Source organism: Podarcis muralis, chromosome 9 (assembly GCF_964188315.1).
Source record: "Podarcis muralis chromosome 9, rPodMur119.hap1.1, whole genome shotgun sequence".
NCBI lineage: Eukaryota > Metazoa > Chordata > Lepidosauria > Squamata > Lacertidae > Podarcis > Podarcis muralis.
Window position 1 is genome coordinate 505,954 of NC_135663.1, and position 22,726 is coordinate 528,679.

Sequence of the window (22,726 nt, forward strand, 5' to 3'; positions counted from 1 at the left end):
GCAGCATGAAGGCGTTTTGGGAAACTGACAGTCAGGAAGGCAATTGATTCTGAACACCCCCCCAGTCATCGTTTGGGGTGCCGTTTGGAGACGCCTCCCCCCCCCAAAATAAACGCTTTGGCTCCCCAGAGGCTGTAGACTGGGGCAGGTCAGCTTTCCCTTGCCCCACAGAAAGGGCCCGACATTTCGAGCCTGTGAGAGGTGGGGAGCGCTCTGCGCATGCTCAGAGCACTCTGGCCGTTGAGAACAGGGGCTGCTTCTCTCCTCTCACCCCCCCCCCAAAAGACACACAGCTGTCACGAAAGCTGAGTCCGGGGGGGGGTGTTTCTTTCTTCGTTTATGGGGCACCCTCTACCTCCACTTCCCAATCCTGTCCCAGGCCATTTGTTATGGTCCCAGGCACCATAACTGGAGGGGGAGGTCAAGCAGCTTGGAGCTCCTTGGAGGAGAAGTGGGATATGCCTGGGATAATAAATTTTCTGGCCCACGTAGGACCAGTCTGGAGAGTTAGCCTTGATGTTTTCATCCCCAAAAAGTTTTTTATTTGAGTTTCCACTGAAATGCGGCTGCATTTTAATGTTTTATGTTGTATTTTAATCGTTAAGCTTGTTTTTTAATTTGGTGTTAGCTGCCCTGAGCCTGGTCTTGGCTGGGGAGGGCGGGGTATAAATAAAATTTATTATTATTATTATTATTAATAAATGAGTGGAGTGGGGTTCTTGGACTGCCCCCCCCAGCTTCATTCACATGCCCCCCTTTCATTTCTCCCCCCTCGCAGGGCACCGATATCCAGAAGAAGATCGACCATGAGATCCGCATGCGCGAAGGTGCCTGCAAGCTCCTGGCGGCTTGCACCCAGCGCCAGCAGGCCCTGGAGGTCACCAAGAGCCTGCTGGTCTGCAACAGCCGCATCCTGGCCTACATGGCGGAGCTTCAGCGCATGAAGGAGGCGCAAGTCATGCAGCGGATGGCCAGACGGTGAGTGAGGTGGCGGGTGCACGGCGCATGTCTGCAGGAGGGCCAGTGCGGCCCTGTGCCAAGAGGAGGAAGAGCCGGGAGGAGGAAGAGCCTCAGGGCTGGGCTGGCACTCTGCACATGCTCAGGAATGCTCTGGGGCTGAGGTCTGGCTCTGGAGGGAGATCTGAGGGCTCCCTTGGACAAAAAACAAGGACCCCAGCCAGGAAGACCAGAGCAAAACAGCAGCCAGTAGGCTTGGTCTTGATTGAAGACCCTCCCGACAGGACTCCCACCTGCCACCAGGTGGAACAAGATGGAAGCCCCAAGCAAAAGAGAACCCTAAATTTTATTAGCTTCTAATCCCCATGTTAGGGACACGGGTGGCGCTGTGGGTTAAACCACAGAGCCAAGGACTTGCAGATCGGAAGGTCGGCGGTTCGAATCCCCGCAATGACGGGGTGAGCTCCCGTTGCTCCTGCCAACCTAGCAGTTCGAAAGCACATCAAAGTGCAAGTAGATAAATAGCGGGATAAATGGCGGGAAGGCAAACGGCGATTCCGTGCGCTGCTCTGGTTCGCCAGAAGCGGCTTAGTCCTGCTGGCCACATGACCCGGAAGCTGGACGCCGGCTCCCTTGGCCAATAAAACGAGATGAGCGCCGCAACCCCAGAGTCGGCCACGACTGGACCTAATGCTCAGGGGTCCCTTTACCTTTAATCCCCATGTTACACCCCCCCAAGTACATCACTCATACATCATGAAAGGGGAGGTCTGGTGGCAGGAATCTGAGCATCCTGGACCCTGCCCCATGGTTCCCCTTGCCCTCCACCAAACACCCATCAAGTGGAACAAAAAAGATCTTCACATTTCCCTGTTTCCCAGCCAAGTTCATCTCACCCTTTTGTCTTCATCTGGGCTTGTTATTTCTGGAACGGCTACCTGTCTGGCACTCAGGTATCAGGATGCCAGGGATTATCCCTCAGGCAGAGGGGCTGCTGAGGAGCTGAGCTCACACGTCTATATGAATTTCTGGAGTTTTCCCTGTGAGCCAGTACAGAGATACATTGATCAGTGAATTCTTACATTTGGTATTGTGCAGCAGAGGCCCGTTGAACAGAAAGGAAGAAACTGTGATGAAGTGTTTTGTGGGGACAAATCACAAAAGTCACAAAAGCGATGCTGATTTTGGTAGTGGGCTGCATGTGCGTGATATCTGCTGGAGGGGCAACCCCCCCCCCCAACCTAGACATAAATTCCTGCAACACGGGAGAGCTGGGGGGGGCAGCATGGAGAGGAGCTGTGCACCTACAGGAGCGCCCCAAGAGCTTAGTGTGGGGTTGGGAAGGGGGCTGCCTTTGACGCCTCCTGGGTTGTCCAAAGGGGCCGGATTCGAGGTTAGGCTGGCCTCTTCCGGGGAGGGGGTTCCTGCGGCAGAAGAGCCTGGGGGGGACCCTCTTTGGGTGAGGGAGGTTTGCTCAGCCTCCTGTTGGGAGCAGCTGAGTTGGCCTTTCCCAGAAGGCCTCTGGTGAGAATCCTGTGTTGCAGCGGGTTGAGCTAGATGACCCTTTGGTTCCCCTCCAGCCCTACACTTCTACGAGATTATGACTGTTCTTTTCATTCTGACTATCCATTCCTACTGCTACCACCTACTTCTGACTCTTTTCTGAATGAGGCACTGCTGCTCTCTTAATCCACCCCTTGGGCTGTTAAATCTGTTTTAATGGTGTGGGTATGATTCACGGATGAAGGGGAGTATATTATTATTATTATTATTATTATTATTATTATTATTATTATTATTACTACTACTACTACCGTACTGGACTAAAAGACCACAAGGTGATACACAAACTAAAAGACAGTATTGAAGTAAAAGCAATTGACAACATCAAACATACTCAAAAATGATTTATTGTATTTTTAATATTTTGTTTGGAGCCGCCCAGAGTGGCTGGGGAAACTCAGCCAGATGGGCGGGGTATAAATAAATTATTATTATTATTATTATTATTATTATTATTATTATTATTATTATTAATTAAAATCTGCATGCTGCCATGAAACTTTTTAAAAAATAAATAGTAGCATATGACTCTTCTAAAATAAATTTTTAAATGAAGAATGCAGCTGAGGCAGTCGTTCTGCTTCCCCACATCCTTGGAGTTGTCAATCAAGAGTGTAGCCTGAACTCTCCCGTGATGCTGGAGTGGGCTTTTGGGGGGCAGGCGGTGTGGGGGGGTCCTCCCTGTGTCTCTGACAGCCCTTTCTCCCCCCCTCAGCCCCTCAGACGCTGGTCCCGTGGACGACCGCCTGCCCTGCCGAGGCAGAGTCTGCATCTCAGGTAAGGATCCCGTGACCCACCTGGCCGCAGGTGCAGCCCAGCCGGACCCCTTCCAGGCCCAGAGCCCAAAGGGGAGCTGTTTCTGGGTGCAAAAATGGCCTTCCCTCTGCCCAAATTCCCGCATTGCCGGGGGTTGGACTAGATGACCTGGGGGACCCCTTCTGTGATTCTATATTGCCCCTATAATTGGCTTTCAAGAATTGTTACTGATTTGTAAAGAATGCTTGAGGCATGTTCTGGAGGAGACCAAAGGCATATTCATGCTTTAGATCAACTCCCAGACATTTTGTTCCCAGTGAAATAAGAACATTATTCAGAATACAGCAGCTTGCACGACCCGCCAAGGGTGGCCATAAGGCAACAAAATTCAAAACGGTGACAATTAATTGCACATGCCTCCAAAATGCAATTTCAGCTGTTGAATTTAATTAATTCCACAAAATGGAAGCACTTGATTCCGTCAGACCAGTTTTCCTTTTTTTAAAAATCGCTTTATTAGTTTAAAAAAAGAAAAAACTGTCAACGAACGAAAAACCAAAGGATAATACAAATTGCAAAAAGTAAATAGATTTCTTACAACGCTGCTTCCATTATGACTTCCAGTCATACCATCAAGGGTTTCTTTTATGTAGCACACTTTTCATTATCGCTCCCATCTTATCCCATATCGTAATTTTTAGAAGATTTTCTTTGTTTCTACCGGGATCCTTCTAAGCCCGCCAGAGAACTCACATTTTTTCAATGCTCTTTCAGATATTTTCTGTAAATATCCCACTTCCTAATAAACGTTTGGTCTATATTATCTCTAATTCTTCTCGTCATCTTTGCCAATTCTGTAAATTCTAATAATTTTGTCTGCCAATCCATTTTGGTCGGGATAGAGTCTCCTTTCCAATTTTTGACTACTAAGATTCTTGCTGCCATATTCTTCATATTTTGGGGAATATCCATACCTGTTTTACCCAGTAGAAAGGCTTTGGGGGGTTTTTCCCCCCAAAAGAGATTTTAAACATCTTTTTGAGCTCATTATATATATATTGAATCCCAAAATTCCCTTATTTTCCTACAATTCCACCACATGTGCATCATCGTCAGACCAGTTTTCCAAAGCCTGAGAATCATTTGTGCCTCCAGCCCCCCCTGCCACCTCCCTGCCCCTTCGTGGCCCCACTTGGGGACCCCCTGGCGTAGATGTCTGGGCCCCCACTATGTTACCTGCAGGCCTCTGCCTGCCTGGACGTATTTGGGGATGCAAGCAAACCCTCTTTATCTCCTCCTCTTTCCATTTTAAATTTTTTATAAATGCATCTTTAATGGTTTAAAATACAGCCTTACAATAAAGGTAATTACGACAAAGTTAAGCACCGAAAAGGAAAAAAAGGAAAAGGAAAAAGAAAAGGGGGGGGGGGAGAATTCTCCACATCAAAAAGTACAAAAAGTTTAACTATTTAGTTAAATATGTTAAGTTAAATTAATTGGAAAAGCTTGCAAATACCAGATAGGCTTAGGACTTAAATATGTAATGTGATGAATTAATATGTTTAATGCTGAACTGGAAAGAAAGAAAGATGTTAAGTGATGAAGTTAATTTTTTAAGAATATTGGATTTGGAAAATCGTTAAAATGATATCCACTGAAATTCAACCCTGGGGATACGAGGAAGTCACTTAACAATGTTACTAAGTTTGGTTTAAATACGGTTGAGATTTGTGTTTGTTTAAAAAAAAATTGGAAAATCAATAAAAAAAATTGGGGGGGGGGGAGTACAAAAAGCTTTAAAGTAACAAGAAAAGGAAAAAAAAATAACAATTAAAAGTACCAGATATTTATGCAACATCATTGGGAGCTTTTCACAGAAGACTTTATTGCATAAGACATGATGTTGTATCTCCTCCTCTTTCCAGACCTCCGGATCCCACTGATGTGGAAGGACACGGAATATTTCAAGAACAAAGGCGGTGAGTCCTTCTTGGTGGTGGCCCCTCCGACGGCGCACGCCTTTGCTTCCTGCACATGGCGCCTCTGGCGCTGTTCGGACGCCCCATGATCTGAGCCGGGTGCCCACTTCCGAAGCCGCTGGGCGCCTCCTCTCCAAGCCAACTCTTCTTCTTCCCCCTCTCCCTCCCTGGGCCTTGGGGGGCTGGCTGGAGCTTGGGGGGGTCTGAGAGGCGCCGGTGCCACCTAAATGCCCCTCGTTCCTTGGCAGAGCTGCATCGCTGTGCCGTCTTCTGCCTGCTTCAGATCGGCCCGGAAATCTACGACACGGAGATGGTGCTGGTGGATCGGACCCTGACCGACATCTGCTTTGAGAGCACCATCCTCTTGTGAGTCCCTGCCCCACTGCCTGCCCCCTTGGGGCAGAAACCTGGGGGTCCCCACGGCCGTGCGGGAGGCGGCAAGTCTTGGAAAAGGATCCGTGCGGAGAAAGCGCTGTTTCTCCTTTCCCCCGGAATCTTTCAACGTTACAAGAGTTGGCTTTTTAAAAGGGGATTTTGGGGGCTCTGGGTTCTTTGGCTTTTGGGGGGGAAGAGAGGGTTTTTTTGTCCTTTGGGGGTCCGGAGATCTGCGAGGGGACGGACCCTGGGGGGCAGGAGGGGTTGGCTGGCGCAAACAGGCACTTAAGTGATGCATAGAATGATTGCAGAGTTGGAAGGGACCCCCAGAGGCCATCTAGACCAGGGGTCAGCAAACTTTTTCAGCAGGGGGCTGGTCCACTGTCCCTCAGACCCTGTGGGGGACCAGACTATATTTTGAAAAATAAATAAATGAACAAATTCCTATGCCCCACAAATAACCCAGAGATGCATTTTAAATAAAAGGACACATTCTACTCATGTAAAAACAGGCTGATTCCTGGACCGTCCACGGGCCGGATTGAGAAGGCGATTGGGCCGGATCTGGCCCCAGGGTCTTAGTTTGCCTACCCATGTTCTAGCCCAGGGATGTCCAACAGGTTGATCGCGATCTACTGGTAGATCCCCGTGAGGTTTTGGTAGATCACGGTTGATCTCTGGCTCAACAACACTGAGCTGAACTCCTTAAAAGTGGGGCTTTCCTTCCCAAAAAATCTGAACCCCCCAAAACCGGGAGTAGATCGCTGCCAGTTTTCAATTCTGAAAGTTGATTGCAGTCCCAACCGTGGTTGAAGAATCCATGGTCGGCCAAGGAGTTGTCATATAATTTTCTTTCCAAATGTACAGGTGAAACTTGGAAAATTACGTAGAATATCGTGGAAAAAATCATTTATTTCAGACTCATGACATGCAAAGCGAGATATGTCAAGCCTTTATTTGTTATAATTGTGATGATCATGGCATAAAGCTGATGAAAACCCCAAATTAACAATCTCAGAAAATTAGAATATTAAATGAAATCGGCAAAACAAGGACTGCAAATAGAGCAATATTGGACCTCTGAGAAGTAAAGGTAAAGGTACCCCTGCCCGTACGAGCCAGTCTTGACAGACTCTAGGGTTGTGCGCCCATCTCACTCAAGAGGCCGGGGGCCAGCGCTGTCCGGAGACACTTCCGGGTCACGTGGCCAGCGTGACATCGCTGCTCTGCCGAGCCAGAGTCTGAGAAGTAGAAGCATGCATATGTATTCAGTGCTTGGTTTGGGCCTCTTTTGCATCAATTACTGCCTCAATGCGGCGTGGCATGGATGCTATCAGCCTGTGGCACTGCTGAGGTGTTATGGAAGACCAGGATGCTTCAATAGCAGCCTTCAGCTCTTCTGCATTGCTCGGTCTCATGTCTCTCATCCTTCTCTTGGCAATGCCCCATAGATTCTCTACGGCTTGACATATCTCGCTTTGCATGTCATGAGTCTATCCCATATTTTTTGTTGTTGTTTAGTCATGTCCGCCTCTTCGTGACCCCCTGGACCAGAGCACGCCAGACACGCCTGTCTTCCACTGCCTCCACAGTTTGGTCAAACTCATGCTGGTAGCTTCGAGAACACTGTCCCACCATCTCGTCCTCTGTCGTTCCCTTCTCCTTGTGCCCTCCATCTTTCCCAACATCAGGGTCTTTTCCAGGGAGTCTTCTCTTCTCATGAGGTGGCCAAAGTCTTGGAGCCTCAGCTTCAGGATCTGTCCTTCCAGGGAGCACTCAGGTCTGATTTCCTTCAGAATGGATGCGTTTGATCTTCTTGCAGTCCATGGGACTCAAGAGTCTCCTCCAGCACCAGAATTCAAAAGCATCCATTCTTCGGTGATCAGCCCTCTTTATGGTCCAGCTCTCACTTCCATACATCACTACTGGGAAAACCAGAGCTTTAACTATACAGGCCTTTGTTGGTAAGGTGATGTCTCTGCTTTTTAAGATGCTGTCTAGGTTCGTCATTGCTTTTCTCCCAAGGAGCAGGCGTCTTTTAATTTCGTGACTGCTGTCACCATCTTCAGTGATCATGGAGCCCAAGAAAGTAAAATCTCTTACTGCCTCCATTTCTTCCCCTTCTATTTGCCAGGAGATGATGGGCCCAGTGGCCAGGATCTTCGTTTTTTTGATGTTGAGCTTCAGACCATATTTTGCACTCTCCTCTTTCACCCTCATTAAGAGGTTCTTTAATTCCTCCTCACTTTCTGCCATCAAGGTTGTGTCATCTGCATATCTGAGGTTGTTGATATTTCTTCTGGCAATCTTAATTCCGGCTTGGGATTCATCCAGCCCAGCCTTTGGCATGATGAATTAGCTTCATATATTAGTTTCACCTTTTAAATTCAATTACTGAAATAAATGAACTTTTCCATGATAGACTAATTTTCCGAGTTTCACCTGTAACATGCTGTCTCCTTCCAGTTCTATATCCTCTCCCGTGCTGTAAGTTGTATTTTATATTCGAAGTCCTTCCTCGGGTGACCTTCCGGGCTGCCTGGGAGGGCCCCCTTTCACGCCTGTGCCCCCTGCTTTGTCTCCCCCCAGCACGGAGGCCGGTCCAGACTTTGAGCTGAAGGTGGAGCTGTACAGCGCCGGCCTGGAGGAGGACTCTGTCCTGGGCAGCACCCCCAAGAAACTGGCCAGCCGCCTGAGCAGCTCCCTGGGGCGCTCGTCCGGCAAGAGGGTCCGTGCCGCCCTGGACGGGGTGCCCGGGAGCCCCCTCAGCAACGGGGGAAGCAGCCCCCTCCAGCTGCCAGCCCCCAGCGTGGCGTGAGTATCCTGGGCCCGGCCGTCTTCCGCAGAATTCGCACCCGCTGCCCGCCCCCCTCCGGTCTCACCCGCCTCTGCTTCCTTCCAGGGGCCCCAAGTACCAGCTGCTGGCCTGTACCACCCTGCGCCTGGCCCACGTCCAGGACGCCTTTCGCACCCACGACCTCGCCGTCACCGGGAATGGTACTTGGAGCAGGGTTTTGGGGGGGTTGGGGTTGGGTTTGCGGGAGCAGCAACGTTCCAGAGTCCAGTTTGGCTCCGTGGGTTTTGCGCAGACACGGAAAGAGACCCAAATTGCGGGAGTCAGCTAGTGGGTGGGCAGGGGGGGGGCAGAGGGTCCCCCATGTGGGCAAGGCAGGGAGAGCTCAAAAGCTCTTTGCTCCACTGCGGAACTCCCTGCCTATTTTTGGCTCCTGCTAAAAACATTCCTGATTAGAGAAAGTCTGTCCAGATGTTTGGAAAGTTGATGCGGGTTTTAATCTCTTTTAGTGTTTCAACTTTTTGTATGTTTTAAAACTGGTGGTTTAATGATGATGATAATAATAATAATAATAATAATAATAATAATAATAATAATAGGGACATGGGTGGTGCTGTGGGTTAAACCACAGAGCCTAGGGCTTGCCAATCAGAAGGTCGGTGGTTCAAATCCCCGCGACGGGGTGAGCTCCCGTTGCTCAGTCCCTGCTCCTGCCAACCTAGCAGTTCGAAAGCACGTCAAAGGGCAAGTAGATAAATAGGTACCGCTCCGGCGGGAAGGTAAACGGCGTTTCCGTGCGCTGCTCTGGTTCGCCAGAAGCGGCTTAGTCCTGCTGGCCACATGACCTGGAAGCTGTACGCCGGCTCCCTCGGCCAGTAAAGCGAGATGAGCACCGCAACCCCAGAGTCAGCCACGACTGGACCTAATGGTCAGTAGTAGTAGTAGTAGTAGTAGTAATACAGTGGTATCTTGTTTTGAGTCTGGGATATGTTCTGGAGCCCCGGAAGCTCGACGAAACTTGCAGTTCCAAGCATTCCTCCTTCAACTGCGTCTGGTTGGAATTGCGCAAGTGAGACGCACATGAAATGCCATCATGGCGCACCTCAAAGGCCCCCGGAGGAATGGTCCCTTTGGAGAAGAGTTGCTTTTGGGTGCTTTGGCTCTGGGTGGGCATTGTGTGAGCTCTGCTCCTGCAATAATAATAATAATAATAATAATAATAATAATAATAATAATAACAACAACAACAACAACACCACTCTGGGCAGCTCCCAACAGAAAATGAAAAGTGCAATAAAACACCAAACCTTAAAGACTTCCCTAAACAGGGCTGCCTTCAGATGTCTTCTAAAAGTCAGATAGTTGTTTATTTTCTTGACATCTGATGGGAGGGTGTTCCACAGGGCGGGTGCCACCACCGAGAAGGCAGCCCTGAGATTTATGCACCGCTTTTTTGTAAAACAAACATCAGAGTGGTTTATAAAACATAATATTAGCAATGACAAAATTAGCAACAATCATCATCATCACTTTTAATTTGTGGACCGTCTTTCTATCTTACGATACAAGCTGAAGAAACAAGGAATGTACATCTTAGAACAATCAATGCGGTACAAAAATGTGATGATAAAACATAACTTTAAAATAAGCAATCAACATCAAAAATGTAACATTCAACAATCGTTAGAATAGTATAGAATAATAATAATACCAGCATATGAAAATTAAACAGAAATGGACTCTTAACAATTACAGTGGTACCCCGCAAGACGAATGCCTCGCAAGACGGAAAACCCGCAAGACGAAAGGGTTTTCTGTTTTGGAGGCGCTTCGCAAGACGAATTTCCCTATGGGCTTGCATCGCAAGACGAAAGCCCATAGGGAAATGCTGGCGGTCGGGAGCAAAGACTTTCGCCCACAGCCGGCCTTCAGAAGAGGACCTCTTCTGAAGGCCGGCGGGGGGCAAAAGTCTTTGCTCCCCCCTGCCTGCCTTCCCCCCGCCTGCCCCGGGCGATCTTAAAATGCTGGCGGGCGGGAGCGAAGCGTTCGCTGCCGACCCCCAGCATTTTAAAATCTCCAAGGGACAGCAGAGAAGTCTCTGTCCCGGGGAGATTTTAAAATGCTGGGGTCGGCAGCGCTTCGCTCCCGACCCCCAGCATTTTAAAACGCTTTTCCGAAGGGGGGGGCGGGATCACCTGCCCCAGCCGCCCCACTTCGGAACGCTGTTCCGAAGCGGGGAGGGGGGGCGGGGACACCTGCCCCAGTCGCCCCACTTCGGAATGCTGTTCCGAAGCGGGGAGGGGGGGCGGGAAGACCTGCCCCAGCCGCCCCACTTCGGAACGCTGTTCCGAAGCGGGGAGGGGGGGCGGGGACACCTGCCCCAGCCGCCCCACTTCGGAACGCTGTTCCGAAGCGGGGCGGGGGGCGGGAACACCTTCTGAAGGCGGGCAGGGGGCGAAAGTCTTTGTCCCCCCTGCCTGCCTTCCCAGGGGCTTTTAAATCGCCCCGGACAGCGGAGAAGTCCTCCGCTGTCCCAGGGTTTTTTAAAATGCTGGGGGTGGGAAGAAAAGCCCTTGTTCCCCCCCCCCCCAGCCTTCAGAAGAGGTCCGGGGACAGACTGTCCCCGGACCTGGTCTGAAGGCGGTTTCCCTAGGAACGCATTAATTGATTTTCAATGCATTCCTATGGGAAACCGTGCATCGCAAGACGAAAAACTCGCAAGACGAAGAGACTTGCGGAACGAATTAATTTCGTCTTGCGAGGCACCACTGTACAATAAATAATTTCTAAACTGCAATCGATAAAACAACGGCAAGCCACAGGGCATAAAAGAATAAAACACAAATTGAGGAGCAGAGGCCGGAGGGTGGAGCAAGGCAGGTGGAAAAAGGCCTTGCCTGGGGAAGTCTCTCCCCCTTCCTTCGAAAAAGAGTTGAAAGTTAAAAACGACAATAGGCTAAAAATGGACTGAAACGTGCTTCGTCTTTCTAATGTCTGGGCAGGCTTCTCTCACCAAGACTATTTTCAGGAGGTCCCCAAAAAAGTCCAGAGTCAAGTGGCGGGGAGTTCCGACGTCTCTTGATGTTTTGTGGAGCTGCTGCCGCTGAGCCAGTTCCGCCAATGGAGGTGGGCAAGTGGCCTCTCTTTTCCAGGAGGGACGAAGCCCCCTGCCCCCTCGTCCCTCTTTTGGGGCTCAGACCTGCCTCCCCCTGACCCCCTCCTCTTCTCCGCCCCCATCTAGAGGAGAGCTCCTTCTGGCTCCCCCTGTACGGCAGCGTCTGCTGTCGCCTGGCAGCCCAGCCCAACTGCATGCTCCACCAGGTGATGTGCGGCTTCCTGAAGGTGCAGGTAAGTGCTGGGGGGCGCCGCAGGTAGGGAAGGGGCTGAGAAGACAGGGGACCCGCATTTTGGGACCCACACCCCCGGGCAGAGGCGCATCGAGAGCCATGCGCTCAGGAGACGGGTTGATTCCCCTCCACCTCTCTCGCTCCGTCTCAGCTACATTAGGAAAGATGCAGCGATTTGGATGCACTATGAACATGTCACCCAGATGGCGCAAGAGAGCAGAGAATTTTAAAACACAGTTTTCTGTATAGATTTATTTCTTTCGTTATAACGATCTAATTCAGGGGTTGGCAAACTACGGTCCGGGGGCTGGATGTGGCCCACCAGGGCTGCAAATCCGACCCACGGACCCTGCTACCCACTCTGTCAGTCCCTGTGCTGAGCTAAACCGGCGCAATGTGGCATTTCCTTCAAAAGAAGCCATGGACAGGAGGGTGTTCTACAGGGCGGGTGCCACTACTGAGAAGGCCCTCTGCCTGGTTCCCTGTAACTTGGCTTCTCTCAGTGAGGGAACCGCCAGAAGGCCCTTGGAGCTGGACCTCAGTGTCCGGGCAGAACGATGGGGGTGGAGACGCTCCTTCAGGTATACTGGGCTGAGGCCGTTTAGGGCTTTCAAGGTCAGCCCCAACACTTTGAATTGTGCTCAGAAATGTCCTGGGAGCCAATGTAGATCTTTCACATAACCGGTGTTATGTGGTCTCTGCGGCCGCTCCCAGTCACCAGTCTAGTTGCCGCATTCTGGATTAGTTCTACCGTATTTTTTCACTCTATAAGACGCAGTTTTCTCCTCCTAAAAAGTCATGGGAAATGTGTGTGTGTGTGTGCGTTTTATGGAGCGAATGCAGGCTGCGCAGCTATCACTGAAGCCAGGAGAGCGAGAGGGATTGGTGCGCACTGATCCCTCTTGCTCTCCTGGCTTCAGCGATAGCCGTGCGAAGCCTCTTCAGGGCAATGGGAGGAACGCTCCTCCTGCCCTGAAGAGGCGTGGCATGGCTATCCCAGAAGCCAGAAAAGCAAGAGGGATCGCTGCTTTCGCTATGCAGCGATCCCTCTTGCTGTTCTGACTTCGCTTCGCTGGAGTGGCGCTGCGCAGAGAGGGAGAGAATATTTTTTCCCCTGTTCTCCTCTAGAACTAGGAGCGTCTTATAGAGCAAAAAATATGGTAGTTTCTGAGTCACCTTCAAAAGTAGCCCCACGTAGAGTGCAATGCAGTAGTCCAAGCGGGAGATAACCAGAGCATGCACCACTCTGGCGAGACAGTCCACAGGCAGGGAGGGTCTCATCCTGCGTACCAGATGGAGCTGGTAAACAGCTGCCCTGGATACAGAATTGACCTGCGCCTCCATGGACAGCTGTGAGTCCAAAATGACTCCCAGGCTGCGCACCTGGTCCTTCAGGGGCACAGTTACCCCATTCAGGACCAGGGAATCCCCCACACCTGCCCTCCCCGTCCCCAAAAACAGTCCTTCTGTCTTGTCAGGATTCAACCTCAATCTGTTAGCCACCATCCAACCTCCAACCGCCTCCAGGCACTCCCACAGGACCTTCACCTCCTTCACTGGTTCTGATTTGAAAGAGGTGGAGCTAGTTCACAGCAACCTCTGCCAGGACACAGAGAGGGGAGAGGGCTGCTCTCGCACTCGGGTCTGGCTTGCTGGTTTCCCCTTGGGGCATCTCGTTGGCTGAATGACTCGATGGCCCCTCTGGCCTCATCCTGCAGTCTCCTCTTCGGTCCTTACGCTGTAGCAGTGGCGTAGCGTGGGGGTGCAGGGGGGGCCAGCTGCACCGGGCGCAACATCTGGGGTTAGGGCAAATCCACGGGTTAGGGGGCGCAAATCCACAGGTTAGGGGGCGCAAATTACTTGCCTTGCCCCGGGTGCTGACAACCCACGCTACGCCACTGCGCTGTAGTGATGTGACTCCCAAGGGTGTGGCAGGCAGATACAAGGAAACATTTGAGCATAGTATAGTGTCAAAATGATTTTTTTTATTTGCAGAACATGGGTAGAAAGGCTTCTTTGTGTCGATGAGGAGATGAGAGCTTCCTTGTCTCAAATTAGACCGAATAGAAATGAGATTACCCAGCGAAAGGAAGCTCATGTCTCTCACTGAGATCATATACATACTTTGGGTACACATGGAAGAGGCTTGTTTGTAATTATATATTGGGAATGGCTCATATCCTTGTTTTACGCTTTCTGGATTCCCAGGATCTTATGGCTCCCTTTTTAAGCTGCGAAGGGATGTACTCTGCTGAACTCACAAACCTGAGGAAGGAATAATAAATAGCGTATTTTTCGCTCCATAAGACGCACTTTTTTCTTCCTAAAAATTAAGGGGAAATGTCTGTGCGTCTTGTGGAGCGAATGTGTGGTCCCCTGGAGCCGAATTGCCCAGGGGCAAAAAGCAGATCGTGCTTTTTTTTTAAAAGAGGGAAGGGGGTGTTGAAACAATAAGGGACGCTAGAGATAAAGGAGGCTGCTGGGGGAGGTAAAGACAGCAAACTTGCAAAGGGGGGAAACAGGAAGACTAGAGGAATTAGAAGAAGAGGAGGAGCAAAAAACTGCTCCAGCTAAGGAAAAGACACTAAGGCAAACAAGAGGGAAGTGTTGAAAGGAAACAGCTGATGGGCAAGTGATCGGGAGGAAGATAAGGGACTCTAGAGATAAAGGAGGCTGCCTGGGAGGGGGGAGGTAAATGCCCATGGATCCTCAGGATTTTTGCATTGGGTCACCCCAAATTCACCATCAGATCACATGTCTGTGGCCACAGCATGAACCACAAAAATCATACATCCACTGTTTCATTCAGAATATTTTTTTTCTTGTTTTCCTCCTCTAAAAACTAAGTGTCTTATGGTCAGGTGCATCTTATGGAGCGAAAAATATGGTAGTTGTGTTCTATGTTATAAATCAGACACTGCTAGGAGTTCTTTCTTTCTGTTTTCCAATGTATTTCTTATCAGTAAAAAATTTGGTGTGGCACAAGCAAATTTTTTTACCTGTGAGTGTATGGTGGTATACAATTTCTACTTTACTTTTACTTTACTTTTACTTGACTTGACTTGACTTGACTTGACTTGACTTTACTACAAATATTCTGAAAGTGGCCCAGAGGGAAAAAATTGAGAGGCGATGCTGCCGTGAGGCTTGTTCTCTCCCAACGGAGCTTCAATTTCAGTCGGAGCGTTTCTGTTATGGGACTGTGCCCCCCCCCCACCCAGGAGGGGTTTCTGAGCATCAGTGAAAGGGTTTTGGGGGGCAGGCAGGGAAGACCGACAGCGCCCGTCCTGGGGAGGGATGAATGTGGACAGATGACGTGTGGGTCTCGCTCCTGCTAAACACAACACCCCCTCTCCCCCCCCCCCCGTTTGTGCAGCAGGGGGAGCAGCAGGGCTGGCTGCGGCTCTTTTGCCTCCTGCGGGGCTCCAACCTCCTCTGCTACCGGCACCCCAAAGACGTCGAGACGCAGGAGGAGGCGGCCTTCACCATCGCTATCAACAAGGTAGGGGGGGTGATGTCTCAGAGCAGGTTGGGGGGCAGAACATTTGGGGTCCCCAGTGACGGAGGAAACCGCTCAGGCACCCAGAGCGGCAAACAGGGATTGGAAGAAGTTTAAGGAATATTTGGGGGGGGAAATATGTTAATATTTAAATCTTAGAATAGCTTTGGCAGCAGATATAGGCTGTAGGGTTAGATGTTGAAGATATAGTATTTTAAAATAGTATTATTTGTAAGGGATGAAGTTTTTTATGGTTAAAGTAAGTGTGATAAAAAAAAAGATGGTTAGAAATTGTGATATATGTAAATTGCTAAATGAAGAAAAATGAAAATCAGATAGGTGAGACTTGGGGAAGCCCACTTAACAATGTATAGAAAAATAAGGATATGACAAGAATTTTTGTATTGTTTTTCTGTTTGTGTTCTTTATATTCGTTATAAAATGAATAAAAAAAATTGGGGGGGGGGACCATGATGTGCAGCCGGGGGTGGGGTGATCCTCCCAGGGGTGCCAGCACTGCCCGCTGATCACGCAAATAGGCCTGGCGCTGCCCGCTGGGGATGTGAGCTCTGCCTGCCGGGGGGGGGGGGGATGCGAACAGTGCCCACCGGGGGGGGTGCATCCCCAGCAACCAGCACCAAACGCCGTGTGTATTTGTGGATTTTCTCAACGACAATTGTGCCAATCGCGGAAATCTGCCCGCCGGGGGTGCCAGCGCCGCTGTGCCGATCCGCCCGGGGGGGATTTTGACACCCCCCTAGGCATGACACCTGGGTCATGTGGCCAGCATGACTAAGCCGCTTCTGGCGAACCAGAGCAGCGCACGGAAACGCCGTTTACCTTCCCGCTGGAGTGGTACCTATTTATCTACTTGCACTTTGACGTGCTTTCGAACTGCTAGGTTGGCAGGAGCAGGGACTGAGCAACAGGAGCTCACCCCGTCGCAGGGATTTGAACCGCCAACCTTCTGATCGGCAAGCCCTGGGCTCTGGGGTTTAACCCACAGCGCCACCCGCGTCCCTATGCCTGGTCTAGTCCTCTATAAATGCCATCTAGGTTGGTGCCCCCCCCCCGTTTCCTGTGGGAGGGAGTTCCACCGTTTAACGCACTGTGTGTAGAAGCACTTTCTTTTCTTTGTCCTGAATCTTCCAACCTCCCCCTTCCTTGGGGGTTCCCTGGGCACCTCTGGGTATTTCTGCGCATGCGCACATTTCCGTGCCTGAGGCCCCTTTTGCCCCCCCCCCCCCGCAGGAGACGCGCATCCGAGCCACAGAGAAGGACCCCAAGAACCAACTGCACACCATGTCCGTGACGAACCGCTATGGGGGGGAGGAGGTGACCCACACGCTGCTGGCCGAGTCCCGCTCCGAGACGCAGCGCTGGATGGAAGCCTTCTGGCAGCACTTTTACGACATGAGTGAGTAGGGGAGGAGAGACGGGGGGGTGGAAACACGGGGGGGGGGGCGGATCAGGGGCAACAGTGCCTTCTCTTGCTCTGCCCTCCCGCTGCATCCTTGTCCCGCCTCGCAAGGGGGTCGTGGCAGGACAAGGGAGGCGAGGAAGATGCTGAGCTGGACCGTGGGGGCCCCAATCCAGCCACCGCCCTCCATGCTAGGGAGGTTGCTCCTGGAGGAGGCTCTTGAGAAGACCCTGCCCTTCCCAGGAGATGGGGGGGGTAAAGAAGGACAGCTGCAGCCCCTAATCCAGGGGTTCTCAACCTGTGGGTCCCCAGATGTTGTTGGACTACAACTCCCATCATCCCTGAGCTCTGGCCTTGCTAGCTGGGGGTGATGGGAGTTGTAGTTCAACAACATCTGGGGACCCACAGGTGGAGAGAGGCTGCCATGGGTAGGCAAACTAAGGCCCAGGGGCTGGATCCGGCCCAATCGCCTTCTCAATCCAGCCCACAGACGGTCCGGGAATCATGAGTAGAATACATGAGTAGAATATGTTCTTTTATTTAAAATGCATCTCTGGGTTATTTGTGGGGCATAGGAATTCGTTCAATTTCCCCCCCCCCCCCAAAAAAAAATATATAATCCGGCCCCCCACATGGTCTGAGGGACGGTGGACCAGCTGAAAAAGTTAACTGACCCCTGGCCTAAGACCTGCTGGGTCGGCTAGAAGGGATCCTGTCCTCTGGTGCGCGTGGGGAGACCACTAGGTGGCAGCACAGCGCCCCCTGCCTGCCCCACAGACGGCCAGCAAAGTGGGGGGGGGGTCCCTGGCATGTGAGCCAACACGTAGGGGCTGAGGTTCCTTCACCCCCCCTTAAAGTATTTGAGCAGCAGCCCCCCCAAAGTTGATGGTGATAGTGAACGGGCGCCATGTCTGTGATCCATTATGTGGGATGGGGCTTAACTATTTCATTGAAGTCGACCCCCCCCCCCCGCAATCTTCTCCCTGCCCCCCAGGCCAGTGGAAGCACTGCTGCGATGAGCTCATGAAGGTGGAGGTCCCCTCCCCACGGCGCCCCATGGCCCTCCTGCAGAAGCAAGGCTCCCTCTACCACGAGATGGGTGAGTCTCCAGAGAAGGGGGTCCGGAGAAGCGGGGAGGGTGGGGGGGCTGAAGGGAACAGAGGGGGCTCTGAGGGGTGGGCCTGGTGGCTTAGGGCCCCCCTGAACTCACGGTGGGGAGGCAAGAGGGTCTCCCCTCCTTCTGCCCTCTTCTTCCTGCCTGTCTCTGGGGCTCTGTCTTGCCCCCCGGTTTCTGTGGGGCCTGCCCCACACTTTGCTTGCACCCAGATGTATCTGTGTCTGTAACTTTCTGCTCTCCTCCTACTCTCTCTTTGCATGTCTCCCCTACTCTTCCTCTTCTTCTCTGTCCTGTCCCCGACCCCTTACCCCCCACCCCAGCTCTCCCTGGCCCAGGGGGGCCGCCCCCCAACTGCGAGGGGCTGCTGTTGCAGGACAACGCTGTCTCTGCCGAGATTCGAGCTCTCCTCTCCTCGTATTACAGCGACAGGTGACGTAACCCCCACCCAAAGCTGGACGGGGTGGGGAGGGGTGCTCTGGGTGCCAGGGAGGGGGTGGAGGGGGCAGGAGTACCCTTTGCGTAGAGAGGGGTGGGCAGCGCAGGCAGCGGCAGAGCCCCTGGCATCTCTCACTGACAGGGAGGGGGCTGGCGGGGTCTGTGGGCAGTTGCACCCAGTGGGCGCCTCCATTTATGTGTATGTTGTAAACAAAAATTGCCCTTTTCCCCTTATGGGGTATCCAAGAGCCCATATAGAGTCCTTACGTGGGTTCCCTATTGGTAGGAGAAAATAACAGAGGCCAACCAGAGAATATTGAGAAGCAAAGCAGCTTGTAAGCCTGATCTTTATTGATCAGGAAAGGAGGAGGACCCAGAACCCAGGTGTGCCCGCCCTTATATAGACAATTTAAATTCCCTCCCTGGAGTCCAAGACCACCCCCAGAAACATCATACATACATCACAGAAGGGGTGTAGCTCAAGACCACCCCCCAGATACATCATACCTACATCACAGAGAAGGTGGTCTACAGCAGAAATCTGAGTGCGTTGTTTATCTCCTGTCTGGCAGGTTACCTGTTTAATGGTCACTTGACTGGATACCCTGGGGAGCCTGGCCAGTCTTTTGTAATGATAAATACTTAGTTCCTGGGCCAGGTCACAGGCTCACACCCTATTCATACACAGACATACCCTTAAGACAGGATTTGTGAAGGAAAAGACAATGGGGAGGCTTTTCCATTTTCCTTTGACCTTGCAGAGAAAACATTTGGTCAGTTTGGGAATGAAAAATGGTCCCAGGTCGGTCTTCTTGTGCTGAGCTATGTACGTGCTTGGTTGGTACATTTATGAACATTTCACATATATCTAAGACCTCAAAATTCCTATCACATGTACATGCCCCCCCCTTTTCTGCCCTTTGAGACGATCCAGTCTAGATTCTGCCGGGAGGGCATGCGCTCTCTGACGGCGGCCTTAGGAGGGCACCATGCTTGGGCAGCCTTTGCCAACCGGGCACGCTCTGAGTATTTCGGATTGCGGCTCCTCCCCCACCACCACACTTTTTTATTTTTTATGTTTAAAAAGATAGATTTTACTGCAGCACATCAAGAGAATCGATGCAATGGAGACAACGTCAGCCCCAAAGAGCAGTGCACTCTAGACCAAATTTCACATTGCACCATGGAGAAGGGGAGTCCAGGGAGTTTCGAATCTCAGAGCTGCAGAGTTTTGGAGGGGACCTCAGGGGTCATCTAGTCCAGCCCCCTGCAAAGCTACATCACGGCTTATTTGCTGCAAGTGAGATAAAACCCCACCAAACAGAAAGAGAGTTTTCCAGACAAATTGGGAGTTATTTTTTCAGTTCCTGCCAAATTGAATGAATGAATCTTTATTTGCGTCGGCCATAGCAATAAAATACCAATGCGATATACGAAGAATAGAAATAAAAAGTTGATCATATAAAATAAATTTTAGAGTTTTGAATCAATAGTCAAATAGTGGATCTTATTCTGATTGCTGCAGCTAAACACCTTGCCAGCTTTGCTGTCACCCGCTCATCTTGATCTGCCAGGAGAAAGGAGACTGGGGCAGTGGTTGGGCGACCCGGAATGGGCAATAAAAGAGGAGTGATAATCTCATTCCTCGAGGCTTTTATAAAGAGGGCAAGCCAGAAGGGCGTGTGCTGCCGATTCGGTACTGCCGTCTCCACAGGAACATAAGTGTTTTTTGTGTGGAATCGGTTGGAATCATCCCTCGAGTCCAGCTAAGGGCAAGACATTCACCCTTGCGAGAGTAATCTATATTTTGGAATTGCTCAGTTATGCAGATAGGGTGCCAGAGAGTCGAAATGGGAAGGTGGAAAATAGTCATGCCCTGGGCAAAATTTCCTTATCGTGGCCAAGTTGTTCCGATGCTCAAGATCATTTAGGCAAATTGGACTGTTGGCTTTACTAAAACCCAAAGTGAGTAGCTGTTTTGGGGATAAACCACAAGAGGGAAGTTTTCGATAGACCGTTTTAATCCAGGCACTCTTGTGACAATTTTGCACCACCAGGGATATTAAACCGGGGGTGATCTGAGTTAGGTGAAGCCAATACAGTGAGCACTCGGGTTGCGAACGTGATCCATGCGGGAGGCACGTTCACAACCTGCAGCGGCACATCTGTGCACGTGTAGGTTGCGATTTGGCACTTCTGCGCATGCGCAACCGCCGAAACCCAGACGTAACCTGTTCCTGTACCTCTGGGTTTTGGCGGTCCGTGGCGCTGTGGGTTAAACCAAAGAGCCTAGGGCTTGCTGATCAGAAGGTCGGCGGTTCGAATCCCCGCAATGACGGGGTGAGCTCCCGTTGCTCGGTCCCTGCTCCTGCCAACCTAGCAGTTTGAAAGCATGTCAAAAGTGCAAGTAGATAAATAGGTACCGCTCCGGCGGGAAGGTAAACGGCGTTTCCGTGCGCTGCTCTGGTTCACCAGAAGCGGCTTAGTCATGCTGGCTACATGACCCGGAAGCTGTACGCCGGCTCCCTTGGCCAGTAAAGCGAGATGAGCGCCGCAACCCCAGAGTCGGTCACAACTGGACCTAATGGTCAGGGGTCCCTTTACCTTTACTAACCTGAAAAAGCACAACCCGAAGAATCTGTAACCCGAGGTGTGACTGTAGCTAAACTCCTGCCAGATTCCATCCGGTCCCAGCTAGCCCAGCCTGGCTCCAGGTGTTCCTTGCTTTGGGGTGCGGCTTCCCTTGGGAGGCGCATGGAAAGGGACTTCTGCCCCTCTGTCCTCTGGGGGTCCTTTGCAACAGCCCCTCCGCTAATCTCCCCCCCCCCCGCCCTATTTTTCTCCCCAGCTATTGAGCCGGCGGACGACATTGAGGCCGTGACGGAGATCCTGGCCCGGCGCTTTTCGGGCTTGGGCCCCCCGGCCTGGCTGTCCCTCCTGGAAGGGTCGTCGTGCAGCGCAGCGTCCGACAGCGACAGCGTCTCTAGCGCCAGCCCGTGCCCCCTGCCGCGCCCCCCCTGGGGCCGGCCCCGCACCCTCTCCCTGGACGCCAAGCTCAGCACCCTGAAAGGACGCTCGGGGCGCCCGCCGGGGCCGCCTCCGCCCCCCAGGGCCAGGGGCCCCTCCGGCTCCAGCTCCTCCAGCAGCAGCAGCGGCAGCCCCACTCCGGAGCCCGAGCGCCCGCCTCGGCCCCACGCCCGGCCCCGGTTTGACCCCCGCTTGTGGCTGCAGTCCCAGGTCTGAGGAGGGAGGGCACTGGGGCCTCCAGAGGTCCGCTAGACTGGAAGCAGGGGACTGCAGGAGGTTGGAGCAGAGGGCCCGATGTGGGGCCAGGACCCCACACGCTCCAGTCCCCTCCCCGCCACCCTCTAACAAGCCATCAGGGCCCTCTCCTCACTTCTGGACCAGCTGCCCCCCACTTGGGGGGCACAGCCTGTTGGGAGCGCTCTTATGCCCACTTCCCAATTTAGGGGGGGGGGGGGCTGTGTAACCGTCCTGACCCACAAGTCTCCTCTTCAGCAGGGGAGAAAAAGCACCTTTTCCCTTTGAGAAACTGGAACAATTTGAGGTGGGGAAATAATTGTAAAAGGGGGGGGGTATGGTTGGTACCTCCCCCGCCAGAAGCAGGAGCTCATTCGTATTGGTTCCTTTGTGCAAGGCCCCCCCCCCCACAACTTCACCACCCCCAGCGGTGGCCCCAAAGATCACCCCCCGCCTACCTTGCCCTCCGACAGCCCCCCGTTTTTCTAACGCTCCCCCTGAGTTTCAGGGATATGTGCCAATTCAGGAAGGGAGGGGCGGTGCTTGCTGCCAAGTAGGCAGGCGTGACCCCCCCCCCATCTGTGGGGCGGGGGGCAACCCTGCCTCTTCCTTGAATATGCATTAAAATGTATTTAACGATTTGTTTGTCAATGCGAGAGGTGGGGTCTGGACTGTGTGTGTATGGCTGTGTCTATATATTGGGGGGGGGGGCTTCAAAAGAGGCTGGATGGCTTTGGTGCCAGGTGTCCCCCCAAATTATCCATCTTCATCCTGCTTCCTTCCAGTGCTGAGGCCTTGGTAGACTTTATATCCCTGCAGAAATTGGGGTGGGGTGCATGGGTAGAACTGTTCGTCATTCTCCCACCCCCTCAAATAAACATATTTTCTTGGGGGTTTTCTCAGGGGAGCTTTCTGGGGGTCCCCCAAGCGCCACCGCAGAGGCCCGGTGAGCTACTGCTAGCCCCACATCTCTGAAATTGCACAAAACAAACAAAATACCGTGAAAATCCCCGAAACGAGAAGTAATCGACTATAGACTTAAACCAAATAACAAAAATCAAAAAGTTTTTAAGGAAAAAATTAGAGAAACCTAGAACTGAACAAAGCCTTAACGGGATGCTGGCTACAAACCTCGTTTCACTGAACTATTCAGTTTCCTCCGAAGGAAATAGAGCAATCATAAACCTTAACTGATTTTAAACAAACTCGAGAGCAGGGCTGAA

The 22,726-nt window shown here is 51.8% G+C and overlaps 1 protein-coding gene across 7 annotated transcripts in view; it reads left to right on the forward strand.

The window, feature by feature from the left end:
- Positions 1-22,142, forward strand: part of RTKN (rhotekin) — a 37,415-nt gene extending 15,273 nt beyond the window's left edge. For 5 of the 7 annotated variants that reach the window (XM_028744587.2, XM_077933664.1, XM_028744588.2 and 2 more), the window contains 11 exons: positions 779-978; positions 3,236-3,297; positions 5,202-5,255; positions 5,504-5,621; positions 8,220-8,444; positions 8,533-8,627; positions 11,666-11,772; positions 15,148-15,273; positions 16,522-16,687; positions 17,685-17,789; positions 21,091-22,142. In XM_028744587.2, coding sequence (XP_028600420.1) covers positions 779-978; positions 3,236-3,297; positions 5,202-5,255; positions 5,504-5,621; positions 8,220-8,444; positions 8,533-8,627; positions 11,666-11,772; positions 15,148-15,273; positions 16,522-16,687; positions 17,685-17,789; positions 21,091-21,485 — 1,653 coding nt within the window. In that variant the 3' untranslated portion in view covers positions 21,486-22,142. Of the gene's footprint in view, positions 1-778; positions 979-3,235; positions 3,298-5,201; positions 5,256-5,503; positions 5,622-8,219; positions 8,445-8,532; positions 8,628-11,665; positions 11,773-15,147; positions 15,274-16,521; positions 16,688-17,684; positions 17,790-18,127; positions 18,241-21,090 lie in introns of those variants that run through there. The other 2 variants (XM_028744592.2, XM_077933665.1) reach the window with 2 other exon arrangements.
- Positions 22,143-22,726: the final 584 nt, after the last annotated feature.